This window comes from Jaculus jaculus, chromosome 6 (assembly GCF_020740685.1).
Source record: "Jaculus jaculus isolate mJacJac1 chromosome 6, mJacJac1.mat.Y.cur, whole genome shotgun sequence".
In the NCBI taxonomy this organism is placed as follows: Eukaryota; Metazoa; Chordata; class Mammalia; order Rodentia; family Dipodidae; genus Jaculus; species Jaculus jaculus.
The window spans coordinates 18,969-45,115 of record NC_059107.1 but is presented as its reverse complement, the minus strand read 5'-3'; the positions used below and the strand labels follow the sequence as shown (position 1 = coordinate 45,115).

Genomic DNA, 26,147 nt, shown 5'->3' with positions numbered 1-26,147 from the left:
GTAGTTATATTTTTAGTTCACTGAGGACATCTGTATGGATTTCCATAGTGACTGCACTAATTTGCACTCCCACCCACAGTGTATAAGGGTTCCCAAAAGGCTCTTTAGATGGAGTTCTGCAAACAGCCATTTGCCTCTGAAGATTCCAGAGCACCCAGGCAGGGCTGTAAGGATGTGTGATGTGGGCTGCTTTCAACAGCCTGGCTGGCTCAGCTAGGGAAAGCTCTTCTTAAGCCCAGAGTCATAGGCTCAGAACACAAAGGAGTAGGAAGGCCATCGCCATCGCCTGCCCCTTTCTCTCTGCATCCACCCTGGAACACAGCTGCCAGGGGCAGGTGAATCTAAGCAGACTCTGGAAACTTCTCTGTGATGTGGTGCTCTTCTTTCAAGAAGGTTCTGCCCTGACACCCCTCCTGTTTACTTCCAGCCAAAGAGAGATGCCATCTCTACTGTGAGTCTAAGGAGACTGGGGAGGTGGTGTCCATGAAGCGCATGGTACACGATGGGACACGCTGCTCCTACAAGGATGCCTTCAGCCTCTGTGTGCGTGGAGACTGCAGGGTGAGTGCCACGAGGCAATGTGGGCTGGCCATGGCTCAGGGCTGCAGCATTCTAGGTTCAATCTTGGAAGACAACAAATAACCATAGGTAACCTGGACTTTCAGTCATGACAGGAGCACAGATTTGCCCATGAGCTTCCCCTCCAATTCCTGCTGGAGACTGTGCTGACCACTGTGTCACAGGGGCAGGCTCTTGTCTCTCTTTCCTGAGAAAGACAGCCTGACACATTCCATAGGCAGCTCTGGAGGGGGCTAAAGGAGCAAGAAGGTGCTATCAGGCAGCTGGGACCATGTATTAAGTACTTTATGTGTTGCTGTGACCAAATGCCTGCCAAGAAGCAGCCTAAGGAAGCGAGGGTTTGTTTAGGGTTACAATTCCATGGGTATAGTCCGTCTCACGGAAAGTCATGGCAGCAAGAGTGGGAGGGCACTTGGTCATATACCTCCACAGTCAGATTGCACAGGGTAAACAAGAAGTGGGGTTGGGCTTGGGAAGAGATGACATTGTTTGCAAACCCTGATGGCCCAGGTTGAATTTCTGGGTACCCACACCACGTAAAGCCAGATGCACAAAGTGACACATGTGTCTGGAGTTCATTTATAGAGGCATGAGGCCCTGGTGCACCCATGCTTGCTTGCTCGCTATCTCTCTCTCTCTCTTTCTCTTTCTGTCTAAATAAATAATTTTTTTTAATCCCAAAGGCCCACCCCCAGTGACCCACTTTCTCTAGCATGGCTTCATCTAGTAAAGGGTCCATAACCTTCCCAAGCAACGCCACCAGCTGGGGACCAAGTATGCAAACACATGAGCCTGTGGCAGACATTCCACATCCACACCACCACAGCCCTCTTCAGGGGCATCAGAGGGGGCGGGGGCCTGTTGGGTCACTTGGAGCCTTGAGGGGCAGTGCAGACTTGCAGTTTAGAGACATTGAGACTCGATACAGACAAGTGCAGGGTGGCTGTCCCTGTACTCACAAGATTTTAACTCATGGAAGAGCTGCAAGACATGGGGAGATCGATGCCAATAGAGAAGAATTCATCCCTTACATTCCCAAAAAGTACTGGGGTGCTTGCTGGCCACTCGAACAAGCGGTGGATTTGATCAGAAGGTGAAGTAGGAGGGAGAGGAAAGCCTGGGTGGGACTTTGAGAAAGCAAATAGCTTAGGGGGGCTTCTTCAAATAACCCCAGCAGCCTCTGAGGCTGGCTTCCAGGTGGCTGCTATAATGATTTATTGCAAAACCTATATTGACACAGTGTGAGAAATGAAGATAAGGGGATGTTCAAGGTACAGACTTGCCTGGTTGGTTTGCCTAATAAATATGCTGGCTCTAAAGATTGGCTAGCCAAAAGAGAGGCAAACTGTCCTGAGTCAAGGTAGCATGAGAAGTAGTGTTCAAGAACAGCTGTCAGTGTGACTGCTAATTTCACATCTATGTGGGCATGAGTACAACCACTTCTGATATTGATAACTAAAGAATATCAATTAAATATTATGTTTATTACTAGTGATTGTGATGGATACAAACAGGTTGTTAGGTATGACATTATATATTATATATGTAATATATATATACATAATCATACTGCAAAAGGAGACAGACAAGTACAAATAATAAGATGAAATATATCATTCCTAATAATACTTGAGAATGTAAAAATGTTTTTAGAGGAATCTAATACTTGCCTGAAAAGCCTGATGGCTCAGGTTCAGTTCTCCAGTACCCACAAAACACCTGAGGCTGAGTAATGTATAAAGAAAAGTCTAGCTGGGCATAGTGTCACACACCTTTAATTCCAGCACTCCGGAGGCAGAGGTAGGAGGATCACTGTGAGTTCGAGGCCACCCTGAGACTACATAGTGAATTCCAGGTCAGCCTGAGCTAGAGCGAGACCCTACCTTGAAAAAAGAAGTCTAGATGTAGCTCACAGTTTGGGAAGCTAAAGTCCTGTCAGCTCCAACCCCGATAAAGTCCCTTTCATTGGATCACAACATGGCCAAAAAGGGCAAGTATGAGATGTGACCTCACATGATAACAACTGATTTCACAAGAGCTAATTCACTGTACAAGACTAACACTAGGTCTGGCATGCTGGTGCAATCAACAGAGGGTTTGCTTAACATGTATGAGGCCTCAGGTTCAATCCACAGCTCTATATAAACTGAGCATCGTAATGCATACCTGTAAACCCATGTCTCTGGGGGTAGAAGCAGGAGGTTCAGAAATTTAAGGTTATTCGCACCCACATAATAAGTTCAAGGCCAGCTTGGGATAGGAGACTTTGTCTCAGAAACAAACCAGCAATAAACCATCATTACTCCCTCCCTAGGGTGGTACCCTATGGCCTAACTACCTTCTACTAGGCCTCACCTCTTGAAGATTCCGCCACTTTAGCGCTGCTATGCTGGGGACCAACCTGCCATCACATGACCCTTAAGGGACATTCTCAAACCCCATCCAAACCTAGCATAGCAGTTGTCCAGACAAAACCCCCTGTATTTACATTCCTCCAGATAGCAGGCAAAGTGCTATGATTGTTAAACATCCTAATTGCAGGGAAAACAAAAAAGATGAAGACCTTTTCTTAGAATTTTAGGAAACCAGGGCCAGGGAGCTGGCTTAGTCTCTAAAGTGCTTACTGCACAAGCACAAGAACCTGATTTCTTAGCCTCAGTGCCCACATGGCAGCTGGCAACAGAGGTGTGCACCCGTAGCCCCAGCACTGAGGAGGCAGAGACAGGAGGGTCCCTAGGGCTTACTGGCTGGCTCGTCTAGCCAGATTGGTCAGCTCCAGGTTGAGTGAGAGACTGTCCCAAAAGCTAAGATGGAGAACAACCGAGGAAGACACCTGATGTGAACCTCGGGTTTCCATATACATGGACACATACATGCAAGCACACCTGCAGTGCACATATGAATATGCACACACACTCCATGTGCACAAGCACATGCAATGAAGATAATTTTTGGAAAATGACCCCAGGCAACTGTACAACTCCCAGAGATGACAGACCACACACTTAGTTCATCTTCTTGTGCTCCACTTATGTAGTCCTGCAAATAACATCTCAATGTCACTGCCAAGGACGTAGCATGTGTAGACTGTCTGTCTGTCTGTCTGTCTCTCCCTCTCTCTTTCAAATAAGGAAGAGAAATTTTAGAAATGGGTAAAAGAAGGACTCAAAGAGCAAAGGAGTTAGACATAGTGGCTCATACCTGTATTCCCAGAACCTTGATAGACTTAGGCAGGAGGATCACAAGTTCAAGGCCAGCCTGGCCTATATAGTGAGTTGTAGGCCAGCCTCAACTACATAAGCAGACCCTGTTTAAGACAGACTGCAAAGGACATTGCGTTCCTCTGGGATGGATCTAGGAGCAGGGGAGGCAGGCCTAAGCTTAGAGTGGGAACCCTGAAGTGAGATTTTTTGGGGTGTGCTTTGTGGCTGCCCTAGAGAAAGCACATTTTGGAGTGGCTTACTGGAGGCCAGGCTGGAGCACAAGACACCATGTAGCAGTAGGGACCCTCAGTTACACAGGGGACATGTGGCCCACCCATGGCCCTGCATGGTCTTCCTGGCTCCAGAGCCCTTTCCCTTCCTTTGAGTGGAGAGCTGCTCAGTGCCAACACACAGACCATAGGCTGTGGGAGAGACAGTGCTGGGGACATCAGCTGAACAGGGATGGCCTCTCAAGGGTCTCCCACTTCTCCCCTCTGCAGAAGGTAGGCTGTGATGGAGTGATTGGCTCCAGCAAACAGGAAGACAAGTGTGGTGTATGTGGAGGGGACAACACTCACTGCAAAGTGGTCAAGGGCACAATCACAAGATTGCCCAAGAAGCAAGGTGAGTGAGCCCATGCTGTGCCCTGGGAGGGCCTGACTCCCTGGTGGGGCTCTGGATGGGTTCATGATCCTGGGTGGGCCTGACTCCCTGGTGGGGCTCTGGATGAGTTCATGATTTTCTGGGGTTGGGGGCTATTGAGGGTCATGGAAGGGAAGTCTGGTCAGGAAGCTTGATTCAGAGCCACAGTGGAGAAGGTAGAGTGGGGCTCAGGTCACCGTGGGCCTTAAAAGACTTTCTTTGAGGTCTGAGGCCTGCTGGGGCATGCCCTCTCTAGCCTTCCAGGGTGCCTGGCCTGCCTGGCCCTTGCTCCTGCCCTTTCTCTTGTCCACAGCCGGTTGTCAGTAGGACTTCCCTGGGGTCATCAGTACTGTCATTGGCCCTGAGGAGGGAGCAGTCAGAATGCCTCCACAGGGCTGTAGGATGGGACTGGGGAACTTGGGGCCGCTTGTTATTTTATTTTATTTTGTTATAATGAAGTATCTGAGGATAGATAGCTTATAAAGAGAAGAGTTTGTTTCTCAGTTCTTGGAGATAAGTCTGTAATATATGGTGACAGCTCTGGGGAGAGCCCTGTTGGCTTCATCAGTTCATGGCAAGATAATACCACAATGGCAGGAGTCTGGACAAGAGGGAGAGATCACTGGGTGGTACAGAAAGCAGTTGGATGTGGGTCAAGAATGGCATCCTCGTGAGAAGGAAAACACTTAGTAGCAGAGGCCAGTAAGTTAAAAAGGAGATATAAAGGGAAAAGGAAAGAAAGGGAGGAGGGTACTTAATAGGTTAGTATTGTATATATGTAAGTACAATGATTGAGATGGGGAGGTAATATGATGAAGAATGGAATTTCAAAGGGGAAAGTGTGGGGGGGGAGGTATTACCATGGTATATTTTTTATAATTATGGAAAATGTTAGTAAAAATTGTGAAAATTAAAAATAAATAAATAAATAAATAAATAAAAGGAAAAAAAAGAATGGCATCCCACTATGCTCCACCTTTTAAAAGATCCCATCCCTCTCAATGCACTGAGACTAAGCTTCTAGCATGTAAAATCTTGGTGAGCACTCTCAAACCATACCTGTAACCATAGCACTGGCAGTGGACTCTGAAAGTCAGCCTTCTGGGTGACCCCCTGTCATTGTCTATTTTGTGTCATCATAACAAAATACCTGAGGCTGGCTACTGTAGAGAGAACTGTGTTTGGTTGACATTTCTGATGGTTGGAGTATCCAGACAGTGTGGGGCTCTGTGTAAGTGAAAGCTTCTCCCAGGGCAGAGAAATACAGGAAACCAGCCATGCGCAGAAGGAGCCAGCCTACGGGTGGCCTTGCTTCCCTCTGCCTAGAATGCATTCAGCAAGACCAGCACTAACCCCTCTGAGGCTGGAGTCCTGTGACCTGACTCCTTTCCTTAGGCCCCACTTCTTCAGTGATCTACCACCTTCACACAACTACACTGGGGATCACCATGAAGTTCTGGGAGGACACAGTCAAGCCACATCCAAACCATAATGTTGCAGGATTTGGGGATTCAGGAGGAGTCCCCCAGAATTTATGAACCTCAAATTTTGGGTTCTGTTCCTCCTCTAATAAAGAATTAATAAAGATGGACTAAAGAAGGATAAACTATTAAGTTTCTTTAGGGGGAAATCACAAATTGTGGGGTTTATTTAAAGGAGATTGGGATTTAAGAGAAACGGAAGTTTTTAAAGAGAGACCAGAGTAAAGCTGAAAGCCCGTGAAGGACAGAATTCAGGAGTTTGCGTAAGGAGGGCTGGAAGGAACAGACATGGCATCTGCTGTGTGCTTTCCTATGGAGGGAAGGTAAGAGGGAAAATAGTGAGGCTCAAGGAAGAATAAGAGGGAAAATACCTAGCCAGAGACCAAGAAACTCAGAGGAGCCAGGTGTGGTGACACATGCCTTTAAAAATCCCAGCACTTGGGGGGCAGAGGTAGGTGGATTGCTGTGAGTTCAAGGCCACCATACATAGTGAATTCCAGGTCAGCCTGGACTAGAGCAAGACCCTACCTCGAAAAACAAAAAAAGAAAGAAAGAAATTCAGAGGAAAAATGACTAATGAAGAGAGTTGCACTCATGGTTACCCCAAGTTTAAGGACGTTACACAGGTATCAAGTCTGGAGGTAGGGAGAGCACCCATGTGGTAGATCTAGACTATAAGGGAAATACACATGTGGTAGATTCAGAAACCAGAGGGAAATATACATGTAATCAAAGTGAGAAGTTACCCCAAACTGTAAAGCAGAGGCAAACAGTAAAGTTCTCCCAGTCCAAAAAACAGTATTATGTTCTCCACCCCACCCAGTCAGGCCAGCTGAGGCCAAGCCAGACACATGGGTCCCAGTGGCCTGAGTGAAAGGAGAGACAGGCAGAGCTGAACCAGCCAGAAAAGCAGACCTGATGGGTTTGGAAGGCAGGTCCCAGAGCCCGCCCACCTCGGCCAGCCCATCTAGGTAGTGTGCTAATCTGTGGGCAGCAGGGGGTGCTGTAGATCAGTCTAGGTCCAACACGAGTTCCATTCCTGCCAGGGGTTCCATTCTTGTGTCAGGGTGAGGTGGTATGTGGGGTGGCATCTCCTGGTTCCTCTGGGCCTCAACTTCTTCTTCTTTTTTGTAGTTTTTCAAGTAGCGTCTCACAGTGGCCCAGGCTGACCTGGAAATCACTCTGTAGTCTCAGAGTGGCCTCGAACTCACAGCAATTCTACCTCTGCCTCCAGAGTGCTAGGATTAAAGGCATGCACCACCATGCCTGGTTTGGGCCTCAATTTCTAACTGAAATTGCCTAAAAGAAACTAGCTTTCTCCTATCCTCCTTTAGCAACAGCCTCATACTGGTGCTCTGCCCTCAGGGCAGACCTGCAGCAGCTGACCACACCCCCTGTGGTCTCTGCCAGCCTGTCGCTGAAATGGGGAGACACCACTTGGGGTCATGTCTTGTCAAAGGCCACAGGGCAAATGCGTAGGATTGGGAGGCAGGGTCACCACCCGAGAAGGCTTTGCTGGTCAGGCTCAGCATTGGCCATGTACCACAGTACCCACCCCTGGTGTGCCGCTCTGATTCAGTTCACGGCTCTGATGCAGTTTGCATATGAAGCAGCTGAGGTCCAGACACACCAAGCAGCTTGTGCAGGATCTTCCTTCTAGACTCACTTCCCAGCATGACTAAGGGCTGGATTCCCACTTGAGTTTTCAGTGGAGGCAATGCCTGAAATTTGAAGAGAAGCAGAAAGGCTAGACAGGGAGCATCTGCCAGCCCTGGGCAATAGCCTGAACCACGCCCAGTAGTCCTGGACTACAGCCTAGATCACACTCAGTAGTCCCTGGGCCATGGCCTGGACTGCACCCAATAGCATTTCCACTGGCCCCTCTCTAGGAGGGTGACCAAAGCCTGGGAAGTACAGAGGCTTCAGGAGCACTCCCTATGGATCTGCCTTCAATAACCCTGAGTGTATGTTGCAGCTGCCTCCCATCTTCTCATTTTATGTTCTTTCCACTTCCAAAGATTACATCAAGATGTTTGAGATCCCTGCGGGAGCCAGACACCTGCTCATCCAAGAGTCAGACGCCACCAGCCACCATCTGTGTGAGTCTCAGAGCTCAGTGTCTTGATGTCTGTGAGACCTAGCTCTTCTGGTCTGGGCAGAGTGGCAGGACTTGGAGGCCTGGATTGTGTGGCAGATACCTGAGCCAGGCATCTCTCTCACAGACAGGTGTGGCTGCAGTTCAGTCCACCTGTCTTTCCATTCAGTCCACCTGGTGAGCTTTCCTGGGAGGCTCTTCCTGGGGAGATGCAAGACCACATGCTCAGAGGGCTGTCCCTGGCAGCAGCTGAAAAGGGATATACATACACCCCTTACATCCTGCAAAATGGTGGCAGTTTATCCTTCACATCTTACCCACAGGAATAGGCAGGTCTATGAGCAGCAGAGTCCTGGCCATACCCCAACACACCAACTAGAGGCAGCCAAGCTATCTAGTGGATGTGCTAACACTCTAGTTACTTCTTTCTAGCTATTATTTATTTATTTGTTGTGCTAGGCATCAAACTCAGGCTCCCACATGCCAAACATATGCTTTGCCAACTCTTGAAGTTTAAATTTAAGAGATTCTACCAAATATAGGGATTTCTAGCATCTCTTGAAATATTGGACATTCTCACAACCCTTCTAATGCAGGAATTCTGGCTGCAAGACTGTTTTGCAGGCTACTTGGACTCTGCTCAGAAGTCTAAGCCATTTCCACCCCTTCTCTCAAAAGCATCTAGAGCCTTCTTCCTGGGGAGTCATGGGACCTAGGTCAGCAGTGACTTTGGTAACAATGGCAGTGGCAGAGAGAGACTGGGCAAGTCCTTTCTTCTGACCTGGACTCCACATTCATCCCTGTACCTTACGGTCTGTACTGGGCTCAGCACATGCAGAAATCCACCACATCTGCTGCGTGACAAATCTTCCATTGTCTTTTAATGCTCTTGGTTATTCTAGGGAGAAAATATATGCACTACCCCAAGTGCAAAAGCCAATAGCACTTGCCTAAACAATAGTCATTTGCTGGGGCTAGAGCCATGGCTCAGTGGGTAAAGTGCTTGCTGCATGAGTGTGAAACCCCAAGTTTTAATCCTGAGTACCCATGTGAGGTGCCAGACCTGGCAGAGAGCATGGAGAAGAGCCCCTGGGACTTGCTGCTGGTGGTCCAGTGAAATTTGTGAGCTCTGGGTTCACTGAGAGGCAGTCTCAAAAAAAAAAAGAAGGTGGAGGTCTGGAGAGATGGCTCAGCAGTTAAAGGTCTTGCTTGCAAAGCCTGCCAGCTTGGGCTTAACTCCCAAGTACACATGCAAAGCAAGATACACAGAGTGGCATGTGTGTCTGAAGTTCATTTGCAGAAGCAAGAGGCTCTGGCATGCCATTCTCTCTCGAAAAAAAAAAAAAACTTTAAATAATAATTAATGGAGAACAACTGAGGATGACAATGTTGACTTCTGGCCTCCACACAAATGTGCACACGGTGCATGCATACACGTGTGCACACACATTCAAACTGCATATACACACCACACATATGCAAAAGACAAGTCCTAAATAGAAAACTTCTCTGTCCCAGCACTGTTTCCTAAGTTCTCTGAGGCTGAGATTGAAGCCTACCTTGTCTAGGTACTGGAAGAGACATAAAGAGGTAGCAACAGAAGCTTTCCTTATAACCAGGCAGAATGACAGGAGATGAGGTTCTCACTCCGGCCCTGCCTGCACCACCCTAAAATCACCATGTCCCCAGGGACCCATTCCAGCTTAACCAGGACACTATAGGAGTGTGGGCAGGTGATGAGGCCTTAGGCTATTTAGATAGAGTGGGGGTGACCCTTCCCCTCCAACTAAACATGGTCTTAGCACCCTGGCAGAAAGCTCCATCTCAGCACCCACTCTACCCACCCCTGGCACAGTCATGTCCACGGGTGCCTCACCTCTGAATCAGTATGCTTCACATTAGTGTAATAAAATACTTGGGGCAACCAACTTATAAGGAAGAAACATATGTTTAGCTCACAGCTGTGGAGGTCCAAAGACACATTGCCTCCATTAGCTCAGTGCTGATGAAGGCAGTAAATTGTGATACCCCTGGCAAGAAGGTGTGTAGGAACAAGAAGGTCACATATTGAACTACAGCAGAGAAAGAGAGGGTGGCTGGGCTCCCACAGCCCCCTTCAAGGCTTGTCTTCCATTAAGGTCATCTCCCAGAGGTTCCACCAGTTCCTAAATAGCACTTTCCTGGGGACCAGCATGTGACACACACTCAACCTCCTGTCCCCAGAAATCTCTAAGTGGCAATTGTGTGCTCTGATAGGTTTCAGGGGGTGGCCTTAGCAGCTGCAGATGACTCATACAGGAAGCCCACAAGCACCCAGAACCAGGTGGGGAATATCTAGGAGGGGTTCTGAGATGGACAGAAGGACCCATGTGGAAGGGTATTCTGGTCCCCATGGACCAACCAAGGGCACAGTGTGGCTCCCAAATGGGACATCTCTGACAGGGATAGACCCCTAGCTGAGGATGGCTGGGAAAGACTCCACAACCTTATCACCCATCCAAAGCAGGGCACCCTGCTGGGTCTCCCCTGGTGGACATGAGTCCTACCCTTTTGCCATTCTCAGCCGTCAAGAACCTGGAGACAGGCAAGTTCATCTTAAATGAAGAAAACCACGTGGATCCCAATTCTAGATCCTTCATTGCCATGGGCGTGGAGTGGGAGTACAGGAATGAGGATGAACGGGAGACGCTGCAGACCATAGGCCCACTCCGTGGCACCATTACTGTGCTGGTGAGTCAAGGCAGTGAGCATGGAGCCACCTGCAACACTGGTGGCGGGGTCTCCTGAGCCTTCCTCCTGCACCCTACAGGCCATTCTCTGAACAGCTCCTTGGGACCTCCTCTAATCTCTAACTTCAGGTTAACCTGGAATAGATATGAGCCCATGCATCGGAGCTCTGGGACCTGTGCCAGCTCTTACCTGAGGAAAAGTCTCTCTCAGGGTTTCCATCCACAGCTGCCATCCATGGTGCTTATTCACATCTTCTGTGTACAGAAACCCTGCCTGTCATGCCCTGGAAAGAAACCAGAGATCCGCCCAGGGTCATGGTGAACTTTGCATCCAAGCAGAGCCAGACTCCTATCCCATAGGATCAGGACCACATAATGTTCTTATTACAAGGAGTCTTGAGGGGACTAGGATTTCAGATCACTTAAATTTTTTAATTTAGATTAATTGTATAAATTATATATTTTGTCTAAAAAATGTACACACTATAGGCAAGGCTCCAGTCCCCTGAGTCCCACCAGCAGGCTGGGCACCATCACCCAGCACCCGGGCTCCATGCGTGGGCAGCATCTGTGGAGGAGCTGTCGTGGCAGGCCACACATGCTTTAAGAGTGCAATGCCCTTCTGTTACCTTCCCTGCTGCAAGTGGACACTTCTTAGGAAGTCCTCTGGTGACCCACCTAAGTTGGACCACAAACAGTCCTGAGAATTCAAGTGTCATGTCTGTCTTTGAAAATTCACCCACTCACTAAAACTGACATATAACCTCTCAGTGGACACTCAGCATGCTGGGCTGCCGCCGACATACATGTGCCAGCTGAGGGAAACACATCACGCTCTGAGGCCTGGCTTCAGGACCCACAACATGAAAAGCATTGTTTTCGCAGCATATTTAGTGTCATATTTCCTTTCTTTCTTTTTTTTTTTTTTGGAAATAAGGTGTCACTCTGCAGACCAGGTTGGCCTCGAACTTGTAGCAATCCTCCTGCTTCAGCCTCCTCCCCTGAGTTCTTGGAATATAAGCCTGAGCCACCATATCAGGCTGATTTTACTTCTCTGAGTGGCCCCTGAGGGGCTGGGGATGTGCTTCAGTGAGTAGAGCATGTTTCTGGTTGCATTCCCAGTACCACATAACCTGGGTATGGTGGTACATGCCTATAATCCCAGTGGAGGTAGGAGGGACAGGAATTCAAATTCATCCTCAGCTATATAGTTTGAGGCAAACCTGGGCTACATGAGATTATCTTTAAAAAATTGGCCTCTGGGCTAGCTAATATTCCTAAGCCCAGGGAGGTTGTGATGAAGAAAGATGTGGTTAGAAAAGCTTCATTCAGGTGTGAGCTCTAATTGTTGGCTTTAAGTACACTGTTAACAAGTTAACAATATGCATTGTGTTTAAGCAAAAAGAGACACAAATAGAGTTCATCTATTGAAATGACCAAATACCATGATTACTCCTTAACTGGTTACTGTAATATATCAGAAGTTGGAATACAGAGGTTCTGAGACCTCACTTTTAGAAATGGGAGGTTCATGAATAGCTCAGAGTGAAAATCTTCAGACTAAGGGGAAAAGGGGGAGTGAGGAGCTGGGGGGTCAGCAGTGGCTGTGGCTCAGGGCAGAGTGGTTTTGGAGGGAGGAGGACAGGGAAAGCATGTCACTGCTGGACAAACCGGGCAAGGATCCATAGGGTGCAGTGGGGGAAGCAGGGGAGAGGGTACAAGCTGGCTAGGAAGGAAGGAAGGGACAAGGGCAGGAGAAAGAAAGAGAGAGAGCTGAAGAATTGAGAGAATGAAAGTGACTGTGTGAGCAGAGAGTAGGAGGCTGAGGTGAAACCCAAGAGGTACTGGCAGAAAAGTATAAAGAAGGTACTCACTTCTGGTTAAGATGGCAGTGAAGAAACCAGGCCAAAGCAGCCTAGGGGAGAAAAAGAAGAAAAAAATACCAGCAAAGAAGGTATTCACACCTTGTAAAATAAGGAGAAAAGTTGCCAGGACTTATATGTCTATGTCCTTGGGAGGGGACGTGTGGGCCAGTGATCAAGGGAGAAGACAGATGTCTGAAGAGAGTGGATTCTTTGAGGGAAGACCTAATTTTGCCCAGTTGAGAGGGGGAAAGGAGCTCTGAATTCCATGGTAAGTTGAAAATCTACAAAAATGCACGGGCTGCACTAGACTACAGCCAGGGTCCCTGCTGTTGTTCACTATTGCAAACACGATGACAGGCATCACTGGCCAAGGAGAAGGTTCAAACTCAAGATTGCAAGCACTGAAAAGAAGTGAGGTTGGGGAATGGCTCAGTGGACAGGGTGGCCTGGCCATGGTCTTCCAGGTATGATGGCCGAGTTGAGATTCTCAGCATTCAAAATGCCTGGTGTCAGGTGACAACCATCATCCCAGAATGGGGAAGGAGAGCCAAGGAATCCTGGGACTCCTTGGCTAGGTGGTTTTGCCAAGTCAGTGAGCCCTAGGTAAGTGAGAGAGAACCTGTCTCAAAATATGGGAGTGGAAGCCGGGCATGGTGGTGCATGCCTTTAATCCCAGCACTCAGGAAGAAGAGGTAGGAGGATCACCGTAAGTTCGAGACCACCCTGAGACTACATAGTTAACTACAGGTCAGCCTGGACCAGAGTGAGACCCTACCTCGAAAAACAAAACAAAAAAAAATTGGGGAGTGGAGCTTGACCAAATAGCTTCCTGACTAGCTCTGGCCTTGACACAGGTGTACATGCACCTACATACATGCACACACACATTGATGTGCTATTCCCATTGATGCACATCACTTTATACCACCATAAGCTAGAAAAACATAAGGCCGGCCATTCTAAGCCAGTGACTAGTTCCTTAGAGTCATGGTTCAGTACCCAGCAGAACATAACCTTTGTAAATACCAAGAAGTGATATATACCTTAGGCTAATGTTTCTAAATTGACTGGTGAAGAAGGACAAGTAGCTGGCCACATATTCATGACTTTTTCGGGATGGGTCCAGGTTATTCCAGAGGGAGACACCCGCATCTCACTGACGTACAAATACATGATTCATGAGGACTCTCTCAATGTCGATGACAACAATGTCCTTGAAGATGACTCTGTGCGCCATGAGTGGGCCCTGAAGAAGTGGTCTCCCTGCTCCAAGCCCTGTGGTGGAGGTGAGAGGGTTTCTCGTTGCTAGGGTTCCCAGGCATGAATGCTGGAAAGGGGTGCCATCTCTGAGTTGGGGCTCAATGTGAGCAGAAACATGGGTTGGATGTTCTTCAGGGTGAAGGGCTTCCTGGCCTGACAGGTGCCATGTTCCAAGTGTGAGAAGACTGTCCCTAGAGGCAGGAGGGAAGCCATAACAGTGACCTCCATCAGAGTATTCAAGAACTTAGCCCAGGCTGGGAGGGTCCATGGAACAGTCAGGCAGGGCAGGTACTTGGGGCACCAGACCAAAGATGGCTAAAAGAGACATACACAGCACCAGCCTGCACAGACATGGAGGGATGGGACTGGTCTGGCAGAGGTTGATGTGTGGGTGACCTTGAGGGGACAGTGTACTAGTGAGACTGGAGTACTTCTGGACAGGACAGTCCACAAGGATGGACAGTAGTAGAGCCTAAATGTGCACAGTGCCCAGGGTGTATATGAGGGAACACAATACAACCAGGCATCCTGACCTAGTCCGGGCATCTGGAAGTGTCTCAGGAAGCAGAAGATGGTGTGACACTGGCCATGATATTGCTGGTGGAACCCATACCTCCCAGGCCCTGTGGGGGTTCCACCATCCCATGACACCCTCTCAAGCGCTCTGTCTTCAGGGTCCCAGTTCACCAAGTATGGCTGCCGCAGGAGACTGGACAACAAGATGGTGCACAGAGCCTTTTGCAGTGCCCTGGTGAAGCCCAAAGCCATCCGCCGAATTTGCAACCCACAGGAGTGTTCTCAGCCTGTGTGAGTCCCAAAGGGGATCCCCAGCCCAGCCACACTAGAGAAGCTGCAGGGGCTCCAGGGAAGGTGGGATGGGATAGGACCCTGAGCAGCCCTGGGCCAGGTAGTGTTTGGAGCATGTAATGGGTTCCTCACCCACAGTGTTTTGCGCATCCTGAGGTGTTGCAGGTGAAGGGTGCAGGTTCACCACCTCTGCAGACATGCCTGGTGAAAGCATGGTGCTCATCTTGAAAATGACAGCAAATGGTATTGCTCTGGCGGGGAAACTGAGGCTCAGAGGATGCTGGCTGGCTTTCAGTGCTGTTCTAGATGTCTTCCAAGCAGCAACTCTGATGCTCAGACTGTGGGCTTTGATAGGGCTGTATTCTGGATCCAAAAATTCCTTGTGCAGAGCCCTGGTAAGGGAAAATGTCTAGGTGGGCAGGGACAGTAGGCTGAAGGAGTCCATGTTGCTCTTGTGCTTGAGTCCAGAAGCACCTCTAATACCATCAGAAGGTGAGACCACAGTGAGGGCCAGTCAGGGGCAAAGTCCCTCATGCCTCCCTGGTGTACCAGCAGAAGACATGCAGGGGATCATCTGAGCCTTGGTTTCTCCATTGCACAAGCTTACATGGCCAGCACCTTTGTGAGAGGAGAGGCAAGCAGGCCCTCTGTCCACACTGCCCATGTGGGCTGCTCTCAGCCAGCTTAGTTCCCTGACCTCCCTAACTGTGTGCCACTCCACCCTGGCAGGTGGGTCACGGGTGAATGGGAGCCCTGCAGTCAGAGCTGTGGGCGCAGTGGCATGCAGGTGCGCTCTGTGCGCTGCATCCAGCCTCTGCACAACAACACCACCCGCTCCGTGCACACCAAACACTGCAACGACCACCGGCCCGAGAGCCGCCGTGCCTGCAACCGAGAGCTCTGCCCTGGACGCTGGCGAGCTGGACCCTGGTCCCAGGTAAGCAGTCCTCTTGGTCCTTCACTCTTGATTTTAAACTGAGCTTGGATGAAATCAAAGTAGCTGGGATCCCCCACTTGGAATACAGCTCCTGCCTAGGGCCACGGCTTAGATTTCAGGACACCAGTGGGAGCCACAGAGTCAAAGCCCTGCTGATAACACAGTGGGCTGTGTGTGCCTTGACTGCTGAGACAGTCGTGCCTGTGTGCAAGTCTGGAAGTCCAGGACGTTGATGGTATCATGGGCCTCCAGGAATGATGGAGATGTTCAGAACTACAGTGTGGGAGAGGCCTGGGGTCCCATTTATGAAGCTGGGGAAATCCTCTAGAAGTCTAGTCAAGATTACAGGAGGAGGTCTAGGGAGATAGCTCAATGGGTAAAATGCTTACCTCACGAGCATGACAACCCAAGTTTGGTCCTTAGAATCCTCATTAAAAAGCTAGGTATTAAAAAAAAATAAAAATGAAAAAATAGGAAAAGAATAGGGCATGGTGGTGCATACCTTTAATCCCAGCACTTATGAGGCAGAGTTAGGAGGATCTCTATGAGTTCGAGGCTACCCTGAGACTACATAGTAAATTCCAGGTCAACCTGGGCTAGTGTGAGACCCTACCTCGAAAAGCAAAACAAAACAAAAAAGGCTGGAGCAATGGCTTAGTAGTTAAAATGTTTGCTTGCAAAGCCTAATGACCCAAGTTCAATTTCTCAGAATTCATGTAAGCCAGATGCACAAAGTGGTACATGAGTCTGGAGTTTGCAGTGGCTAAAGGCCCTAGTTCACCCATTCTCTCACCTCTTTCTCTCTCTCTCCTTCTTTCTCTCTCTATCTCTCTCAAATAAATAAAATAAATTTAAAAAGAATTCTTAAAGCTAGGCAAGGTGGTGGAGCAGGAGGATTCCTGGAGGTGGGTGGCTAGACAGTCTGGCCTAATTTGTAAGCTCTGGACCAGTGAGAGACCTTGTGTCCAAAAGAGGAAGAAGGAGAAAAGAGGGAGAAGGAGTTCAAGGATGACACGACACTGGCTTCCACACACATGTGCTGTACCTGCTGATTCTGATTCCTAGAGGTGCATACGCAGCAGGGCAATAGTCGGATCGCACACTAGTTCTGTTTATGTACACAGGGGAGTTGTAGTTGGGCCTGCGGTAGTTCTATTTATAGGCAGGCAAGAGAGGTATATTTGTTTTTGAGGAGCCTCATGCAAATTTCCTCAGAGGCCATACTACTACGCCCTCCCTCCAGGGGTGTATGAGGGCTGCTGGGTACTTTACAAAGAGATTCATTTGGCTCCTTGTTCTAGAGGTTCAAAAGTACCACCAATTTGAGTCACACGAGTATCACACAGCATGTGGCATCATGGTGGGAACTCTTAGGAGCGTTTTTCCATGGAGAGAAGGAATCCAGAACTCAAACTGCCCAAAAACAACCTCCCACTAGATGTTCCTTTCCACTACCACCACCCTGGGGACCAAGCTTTAGGAAGCACACTGAAATCAGATCTATGCCCTAAGAAGAAGGGAGAACCGAGAAGTCCCAAGTCCCATGTGACCACTGCAGACACATTTTAACCCACAATAACTCAGAAAAGCCGGTGTGTGTCTCCCAGGAAAGCCCTAAGAGGATGGGCAGCCACTGTGCTCTGCCCCTGCCCCAACCTTGTGTCACACTGGCCACATGCTGGGAGCAGAAGTTCCTCCAACTTTTGAAGTCAAAAGCCTAGGGTGGATGGTGACCCCTAACTGGGGACTCTATCCACTGCAGTGCTCGGTCACCTGTGGCAATGGCACCCAAGAAAGGCCAGTACTCTGCCGCACCACGGACGACAGCTTTGGTGTCTGCCAGGATGAGAGGCCTGAGACGGCGAGGATCTGCAGGCTTGGCCCCTGTCCCCGTAAGACATCCCCATTCCCTAGCACACAGCAGCCCAAGTGAGGGGAGGTGGGGGCCTGGCCCAAGAAAATTCTGCTCATAAAAGAGTGGCTCAGCAGCCATGAACTTGAGTCAGATCACTGGCAGCCAGGGCTGGAACCTCCTTAGAAAGAACCCCTTAGCTGGGCTCTAGTGCAGACAGAGGAGGTGGAGCAGTCTTGCCTATAAGACTCTGTAGATCTGGCCGTGAACTCTGTTCAGGACGCTTGGAGGCCAGCTGCTTTCCTTGGGATGCTGGGGACCTACACCCTGTGCTTCAGGGGCTGAAGCCCAGTCCCCCTCCTTCCCCTCTAGGAAACATCTCTGATCCTTCCAAGAAGAGCTACGTGGTCCAGTGGCTGTCCCGTCCCGACCCTGACTCGCCCATCAGGAAGATCTCGTCAAGTAACCGACCCGTTTATAACTCTGGCTCTGCCCTCCAGTGCATGCCCTGCACCCTGTGGAGCTTGCCCTGGGCTCCTCTCCTCTGTCTCTATGGAAAACTTCCCTGACTCTTGCTGGGCTCTCTTGGGTGAATGTTTTCTCCGGGATGGGTGCTCGACTGTCCTCCTGAGCTTGTGCCTCCTGGCAGCAAGCGAGGGCCAGCCTCGAGGAGGCCTGGTCTGGGGACACTGGCCTCTTGTGGGTGGGGGGCCGGGACCTGATTTGGCGATGGCTTGAAAAGGGGCAAAGATCTGTCATGGTGCTGGAGGGGCCAGAGGCCAAAAGTGCGAATGTGACCACTTCGCTATGGGGACCTCTTTGTGGGGCTACATCCCTCCAGGTTGAAGCTGCTGGTCAAGTCCAAGGGGAAACTGGCCCCTTCCCCTTCCAAATGCTGCCCACCATCGAGGCGAGGCCACAGGGGCCTCTGGGGCGTGTGTTTTTTGCGTCTCTGTGCCGTGCCGGGGTGACAGACCCCAAGTTTCCTGCGGTGTCAGGGGCTTCCTGGCTGCCACTGCTGTTGCTGCTGCTGCTGCTGCCCCTTTGCTGTGTCCTTCTGACTTGTGACACTATGGCCTGCTCCCATCCGGCCTTTGCATCAACCTACACAGCTCTTGGCCACCAACCCTGTCCTCTCAGGGGTCCAGTAATGTGGAGGAGGAGGCAGGGGAATGTGTCCCTGCAGTGGGACATTGTGGACACGCCACCGCTTCCATTCTCTGTCTGTTTGCTCCAGTGGCCTTTTCTCGTCGTGTGCATATTACCCCATTCAGAGGATTGAAAGCGTGAGCAAGACTGGCTGATTGATTAATGATTGATTGTCTGATATGGATGTGCCTCACCTACCAGTGTGAACAACTACAGAATTACCTCAATTTTTATTGCTTTTTTGCTTAGAAACACTATGTAGAAAATGCCTTAAAGTTGAAAGGTAACAGAATTGGCTGCTAACTTCAACCTCAGCAGGGGGCGGGGGCAGGACGGACATGGTCCAGATAGGAGGGAGGCACTGAAGATCTAGGGGGAGCCCGTCCCATTCACCCACCTTTTGGCAAGGGTAAGGTTTCCAAATCCAAATGGCCTCACTCCTTTCCCTGAGCAATTTGTGGGTGCAGAGACTTAGTGGGCACTCCATGCATCTTTGAGGAAGGGGGTCCTCCTCTGATACCCAACTGGCCAGTTGGCGCTGACTGTTGCGTGGAGACCCCTAAGGGACTCCCACAACGCGGCCTTACACCCAGAGGGTGATACACCTGGGCCCTTAGCCGTGACCAATGTAGCACTCCTGCCTGGCCTTTCCATTAGTCCCGCCTGTCCCAGCCACCTCCATCTGGTAGTAACATGCCCCCTGCTGACGCTCAGCTGAGCCTCCCCTCCCCCTCTGGCACTAATTACTGTTATGTAAATACTCGTGTGTAACTGCAAACTAATCCTCACGACTGTTAACTTCCAATTTGATGAGGCAATGTCAGTGACCTGCGTGGCTGCTCATGGCACAACATGGTCCTGGGCATTGCGCTCTCTGTCTATATGCACTTTGGTTTATCAGGGATATTTTATTAGTGTTTTGTATGTATTTAATGATGTATTATATAGGTTCCGTTGTCATCGTTGCTTTAACAGTTTTCTTTTTCCCCATGAGACAACGTTAGTGTGTGCCAAAGTGACTGTGAAAATGATCTTTTATTCTCATTCATGATGGAAAGACCTCCTGTCATGCATCCCACAAATAAACTCAATAAAACTTCAGTTAAACTGGGTGCTTGGGCTTGGCAAGCTGATGGCTCATTCTCTTCACCTTCAAGGCGGGCAACACTGAGGCACTATGTGGCACTAACCTCCTGGTTCCAATGACCTCACTGTCCCTTATTCCCCTGCCCAAAGTAGATAGACAGGGCTCATCCTCCACTAAGACTCCACTAAACATACTCGGGTATGTTTCAAAATATGGTTGCAGCAGGCACTCCACCATGGCCTTAGATAGGCAACTGTTGGTACAAATCAGAGTCTTATAGGGGTGTCTGTGCTCTTGTGCTAGGTGCTAGGTGCTGGCCTCACAGCCGGCAATGGGGCTCAGGATGGCTTCTCCCCTTCTTGAGTTCAGAGCTAGTGGAGCAGGAATGTGGGGTTCAGGTCACCTTCCCTGAGCTACTGATCTAAGAGCCTTAGGTCACTTTCGTGACTTGAGCTGTGTATTCTGGAATGACAGGTACCTATCGGGTCAAGGGAGGGGCTTGATCTGACCATGGGAAAACCTAGATTGGGTGAAGCAAGGCAGAGCAGCGATGAATATGAGCATCTGGCCTGCTGACAATCATGCATGCGTGCATGTATACACATATCCATGCATACATGTGTGCTGTATGCACACATCCATGCATACGTGTGCTCTATACATGCATCCATGCATATATGTGTGCTCTATCCACACATCCATGCATACATGTGTGCTCAGCCCTGCCTGCCTATGTCTCCAGATGCCTGCACTCAGTCATAGGGCCTATATGTATCCTGTCCCTCCTCTGACAATAACCAGGCAGGCAGTGGGTCAGGGTTCCACAAAGACCTCCTGACCTGGGTCTGTATCCTACAGGTGGAACTCTTCCCACCCTCATCTGAGCCAGGGAAAAGTAAGAAAGTATGGGAGATCATGAGAAAGGACAGTGGAGCCAGGCGTGGTGGCGCACGCCTTTAATCTCAGCACTTGGGAGGCAGAGGTAGGAGGATTGCTGTGGGTTTGAGGCCACCCTGAGACTACAGACGAATTCCAGGTCAGTCTGAACTAGAGACCCTACCTCACAAAACCAAAAAAGAAAGGAAGGAAAAGAAAGGACAGTGGAGAATGACCCCACATCCTGGAGATGGTTTTGGGGACCTAGGGCCAGGACCCAGCCTTCAGGGATATCAGAGTAGCTGTGGCTGACCCACTACCTAAAGCACTGCTTATAAATAAGTCAGATCATAGCTGAAGAGACAAGAGCCCCGAGAGCAGTTGTGGCTGTCATTATTGTGTCCCTCAGCCCACATTTCTAAAGACGAGTCCTTTAAAAGGGCTCCAGGCTAGAGTGCCCAGTGACCCAGGCTATCACATGCCCAGGGACATCTGAGGCTCACGGGGAGCACGTGTGATGGGAGAGCTGTCACTTGCTTTTGCTTTTTAAACTAGTTGCATAACCTTTTGAATGAAGAAATGGGTGCATGAACCCACTTCTTTACTAAGCTATATATATTCTCTGTAGCACTTTCCAGAACATGAGAGATGATTTTGATGGTGCATAAACGTGGCCTAAGTTCCCTGGGAAGTCTCTTCCTACTTCTCTTTAGCCTTTATGACAGCCTCTGGGAGAAAGTTTTGCTTTGAACCAATTCCAAAATCTCTCACACTTTTAATTCTCTCCAACTCAGAGCATTGCAGGGGCTATCTCCTGGAGTTTGATCAGGTAGAATCTGGCTTTGAAATGGACTTAAAAGGACTTAAACTTTTTCTTTGTATTCATGTTTAAGGTTTTCTAACACACTTGTCTTTCATAAATAGCAGTAGTATTAATTTTCTTCAAAAATAACTTATAAGTATAAAAAGGAGTTAATTTAAAGGAAACTACTCAGATACCACCAAGACTGTGGGAGTGGCATACAGATGACATACTTTAGGAAAAATGTATTTATTCTCAGGGCTGGGGAGATGGTTCAGTAGTTAAAGTTACTTACTTACAAAGTCTGCCAGCCTGGGATTCAATTCCCCTGCCACCCACATAAAGCTGACGGACATTTGTTTGCAGCAGCGTGAGCATCTATAAACATACATACACATACATGTGCAAATAAGTAAAAGAAACATTTAAGTGTTTATTCTCAATAGTTTATCATCATTCTCTACAGGCCAACAATTCTTACTAGTCAATTGTTGCTGGGAATGGCAGATCAAGTATTATAAAACCAAAATATTAACATGGTGGTGATCCTTCACAATGACAAACAGAAACAGCTGCAAGCTCATTATCCCTTTGAAAGTCATGCCTTCAATAACCTCACTTCCCTTCACTAGCCTGTCTCCTGGAGAGTCCATCTCCTATTAGCACCAAGCCTTTAACAAGGCCCTTGGGGGCCATTCTAGACCCAAACTCTCCCAGCTTGGTGGGAGGTGAAGACTCACAATAGTTGCTTAGTTTCAATATGTGTGAAGGAAAAGGCACAAGAATAGGAGAGGGTGGCACTATGTGGCAGCAGTTGCCCTCTCTGGGGCCTGGCTCCTTCCTTTGCCAACTTTTTGGGGAAAGGACTGTCACTCAACTCATTGAGGGCTGGAGAAATTGCTCAGTGTTTAAAGGCACTTGCTTGCAAAGCCTTCTGGCCCTGGTTTGATTCTCCAGTACCCATGTAAAGCCAGACACACTCAACTCTAACTGAAAGCCTCCCTGAGTCCCAGGAGGACGGTGACCAGTGGCATTACACTGTTCAGCCTCAGCAGCTGTCAGGAGACAGAGGGCAGCAGGGAGCGAGGAAAGGAGCAGCTGCGGACCTGCACCCCCGGCGCCCAGCATGAAATGCAAGAGCTCTGCTTTTACCTCCTTTACATGCTGGACATTTGTGTAAAATTTTTATCTAAGGAAGGCAGTATCAGTTTGAAAACCCTGAACACCACATCTCAGATCCTTGCAGTTGGGTTCTAGAATCACTGCTCAGCTGCGGGCTGTGGCATTCCTCTGTCTTTGCAGTGGGGTAGCCTGGGCTTTCCTGGAGGCCTGCTGGGCCTTTGTCTTGGTGCTATGAGCACAGATTGTGGCTGCTTCAAAGCCCGAGCTGTCAGTAGGCCTGTCTCTGGTGCTCCACGCCTCTGTATGTTTTTCTTGCCTATAGCTATATTGATTTAGAACCCATAATTTTTCTGTATTGGACTTCCTGAACTATTCACATGTATTCTTTCTGCATTTAAGCAGGCATGCATTCTTTGATTCACTGTAAGTAGCTTTGGAGGCTAGAAAGGTATTCAAATACTGCCTGGGGCTCTGTCCTTGGGGCTTTCAAAATGATGGAAAAAACAGGCTCTGTCATGTTATCTGTCAGTTAAGTGTGAATGGTCCAGCTGGAATGACGTATGGGGAAGGCTTGGTATCACGAGGCCACAGATCTAGGGTATTTTATCTCCTAAGAGAGGGCAAGGGGTACCTTCCTGAAGGAGACATGGTTCTGGGGGCAGCTTGGAGGAAGAGGAGAGGTGTGGTATGTGCACACCCTTCCTGTGGCCCAAGGGACTGTGGTGCAGAGCAGGGCCTAGGGCTCAAGTGAGGCTGAAGAGGAGAAGGGGACTTTCCTTTGCAATCAGGGACAGTGCACAGGTGCAAGGCAGTGGGGTGACTTGGTCACATCTAGAAAACAACATAATTGTCTAAGGCCATACCACCCTGATTGCCAGATCTCAGCTAAGCAGGGTCAATTCTGGTCAGTATTTGAATGGGAGAAAACAGCACTATTCCTGGAGCAGGATAGCTAGAGGAGAAGGAAGAGAGAATGGTTTTTAAAGGGGGTGGGGGTCCTGCCATGGTATAGCCCAAGGCAAAGCAGTATGGCCAGGTGGATGTGGGAGGATTAAGCAACCTGACATCTTTCCCTGTCTAGGAAGAGCTACTGATGAGCTTGGAGACAAGCAGATGGGAGATGAGGGATTAGGATGCAGAAGGGACACTCAGCTATCTGACTGGTCTGCCTGAAAGATCATTCGCTAAGGTTGATGGTACCAGCAGAGACCATGAGCTTGAGTAGATGGGTGAAGTCTAGGCACCCTTAGGACTCACAGGACAAGGCTGAAGCTCTGGGAGTTTGGAGTCAGTGGATCACCTGGAGCAGCAGCCATGCAGGACCTCAGGCCTGCAGTGGGAAGAGGGGTACGTGTCTGCCACTGCAGGGAGTTTCAGCAGATCAGCATCTCCCAGGACACTGCACCATGGTTGGTGTGTAGCATAGCTCTGTCTCCCATCTGACTCTGCTCCTGTCTCATTCTCTTCTTCCCTTCTTGTCTTCCTTTCCTCCTTCCTTCCCTTCTCCCCATCCTTCCTTCCTTCCCTCTGCTCCTCATTCCTTCCTTTTCTTCCTTCTCTTAATATTTTATTTTTATTTATTTATTTGAGAGAGGCAGAGAGAGAGAGAGAAAGAAAGAATGGGCATGCCAGGGCCTTCAGCCCACTGTAAACAAACTTCAGATGTGTGGACCACCTTGTGCATCTGGCTTACATGGAAATCAAACCTTGGTCTTCTAGCTTTGCAGGCAAGCTCCTTAACCACTAATCCATCTCTCCAGCCCTTTTCTTCCTTCTTTTAATTATAAGATGAGGAGTGGAAGTGAGAAGGAGGGCACATTCAACTCCTGAGACCATCACTGTGGACTCCTGCATAATGAGGCAGGTTAGAAGCTAGGTTTGTGTGATCAGGTGAAAAAAGTTAGGATTATAAACAATAGATCTTCTTCCTGTAAGAACAAGACCAAAGAAAACAAAAATACTCCTCAGGGGGATATTCTCCACAATGAGATCATCACAAGGGACTATTAACACAGAGAACCATGGCAGGCAGGACTGGGTCCATCACTGAGCTCAGTGACCAAGAATTTATAGTGGACTAAGCAATCTCCTGGGACAAGACTCGTTATTTGGTATTGAGTGGACTTTGTAAAACATCTCAGTTGTGTGTTCTAAGCAAAGTGAAGAGAAATATGTGGTGTCTTGGAAAGATGGTTAAGACACCAGAGGGGAGAGAAAAAGACAGCTGTAGAGAGTACAAGGGCTTTCCATGCTGGGTAGGAAAGAATGAGAATGGCATGCCTCATGAGAAGGCATTGAGTTTGTTTGGGAAGATGCCAGAAGCTCAGTGTGGCAGTGTCATAGTCTGGATGGGGCAGGGGCAGGACAAGATGGGTCATCCAAGTTGAAGCAAGTGTACAAAGGACCACACAATCCTGAGTGGCTTTTAATTCTCTTTAGATTCTTTGGAAGCACCAGGTCATAATGGTGGCATAGTGTGGCCACAGCTGAAGTGCTATGCTGGGCACTAGGAGTTGTCTCTTTTTGGTTGAATTTTACTATAATTACTTCTGGAAGATTATTGCAGTCAACCCCTGTCACAAACTGTCATTGGGATTACCACCAGGATGTCAAATGTGAAGATGCCCAACCAGTCCCATTCTTTAAGTTGAGCTTGGTACCATGCCTATTAATAAGCAGGCTTCATTCTGTTGCACACTCTAAGATACACTGAAAAGTGCAGGCTCTGCTGGGACTTGCTTGGAGAAGGGGAGCACACCCAGCTTGTGAGACCACACTCTGGGGTGGGAAGTCTGCAAATGCATCCTGCTCACGGGCTCAGACACCACAACCACATGAGCTGTCCACATGAGCTCTCTGCCTCTCCACTGCCTCTGGACTCTGTCCTGTGCCTCCTCCAGCAAGCTTCTCCCTGAAGGGCTTCAAGTCCCCCTTACCTTGTCCTTTGGTTATTTGTCCACTTTTCTCTTTCAGAAGGCCAGTGCCAAGGCGACAAGTCAATGTTCTGTAGGATGGAAGTCTTGTCTCGCTATTGCTCCATACCAAGCTACAACAAGCTCTGCTGCAAGTCCTGTAACCTGCGACACAACCTCACCAATGTGGACGGCGCAGCAGACACCCCCCCTGGGAAGCACAACGACATCGATGTGTTCATGCCCACTCTCCCGGGGCCCATGCTAGCCACGCAGCCACAGCCTTCACCAGGGACCCCTCTGGAGGCCCCTCTCAATGCTTCCAGCACCAATGCCACAGAGGATCACCCAGAGACCAATGCTGTGGACGTCCCTTACAAGATCCATGGCCTGGATGATGAAGTCCAGTTGCCCAACTTAATCCCTCGACGGCCGAGCCCATATGAAAAGACCCGGAACCAAAGAATCCAGGAGCTCATTAATGCGATGCGGAAAAAAGACACGCTCGGAAAGTTCTAATAAAATGGAAAGACAGCATCAGTAGCATTTTTTTTTTTCTGGCTTATAGAGATATTCCATGGGATGACAGATCCTGGGTCGTAGCCCAAATTCCTGATTCCAAAAAGTTTTGAGAAAACACAGGGGAAAATCTGTACATTGAGCATGTGATAATCAGGTGTTAATCAGGTTAAGGTGGACTTGCCAGGCCAGGTTGTAGTGGGATGAACCGGAGTGTAGAGTATCCACAA

General features: G+C 49.0%; 1 protein-coding gene across 1 annotated transcript in view; it reads left to right on the top strand.

Annotated features, from left to right (window-relative positions):
- The window catches only part of Adamts2 (ADAM metallopeptidase with thrombospondin type 1 motif 2), a 240,848-nt gene extending 214,913 nt beyond the window's left edge, over nucleotides 1–25,935 (top strand). The window contains exons 13-22 of the mRNA XM_004666621.3: nucleotides 428–561; nucleotides 4,283–4,406; nucleotides 7,924–8,004; nucleotides 10,564–10,730; nucleotides 13,721–13,880; nucleotides 14,529–14,661; nucleotides 15,391–15,598; nucleotides 17,361–17,490; nucleotides 17,823–17,912; nucleotides 25,460–25,935. Coding sequence (XP_004666678.1) covers nucleotides 428–561; nucleotides 4,283–4,406; nucleotides 7,924–8,004; nucleotides 10,564–10,730; nucleotides 13,721–13,880; nucleotides 14,529–14,661; nucleotides 15,391–15,598; nucleotides 17,361–17,490; nucleotides 17,823–17,912; nucleotides 25,460–25,917 — 1,685 coding nt within the window. The 3' untranslated portion in view covers nucleotides 25,918–25,935. The remainder of the gene's footprint in view (nucleotides 1–427; nucleotides 562–4,282; nucleotides 4,407–7,923; nucleotides 8,005–10,563; nucleotides 10,731–13,720; nucleotides 13,881–14,528; nucleotides 14,662–15,390; nucleotides 15,599–17,360; nucleotides 17,491–17,822; nucleotides 17,913–25,459) is intronic.
- The last annotated feature ends 212 nt before the right edge of the window (nucleotides 25,936–26,147 follow it).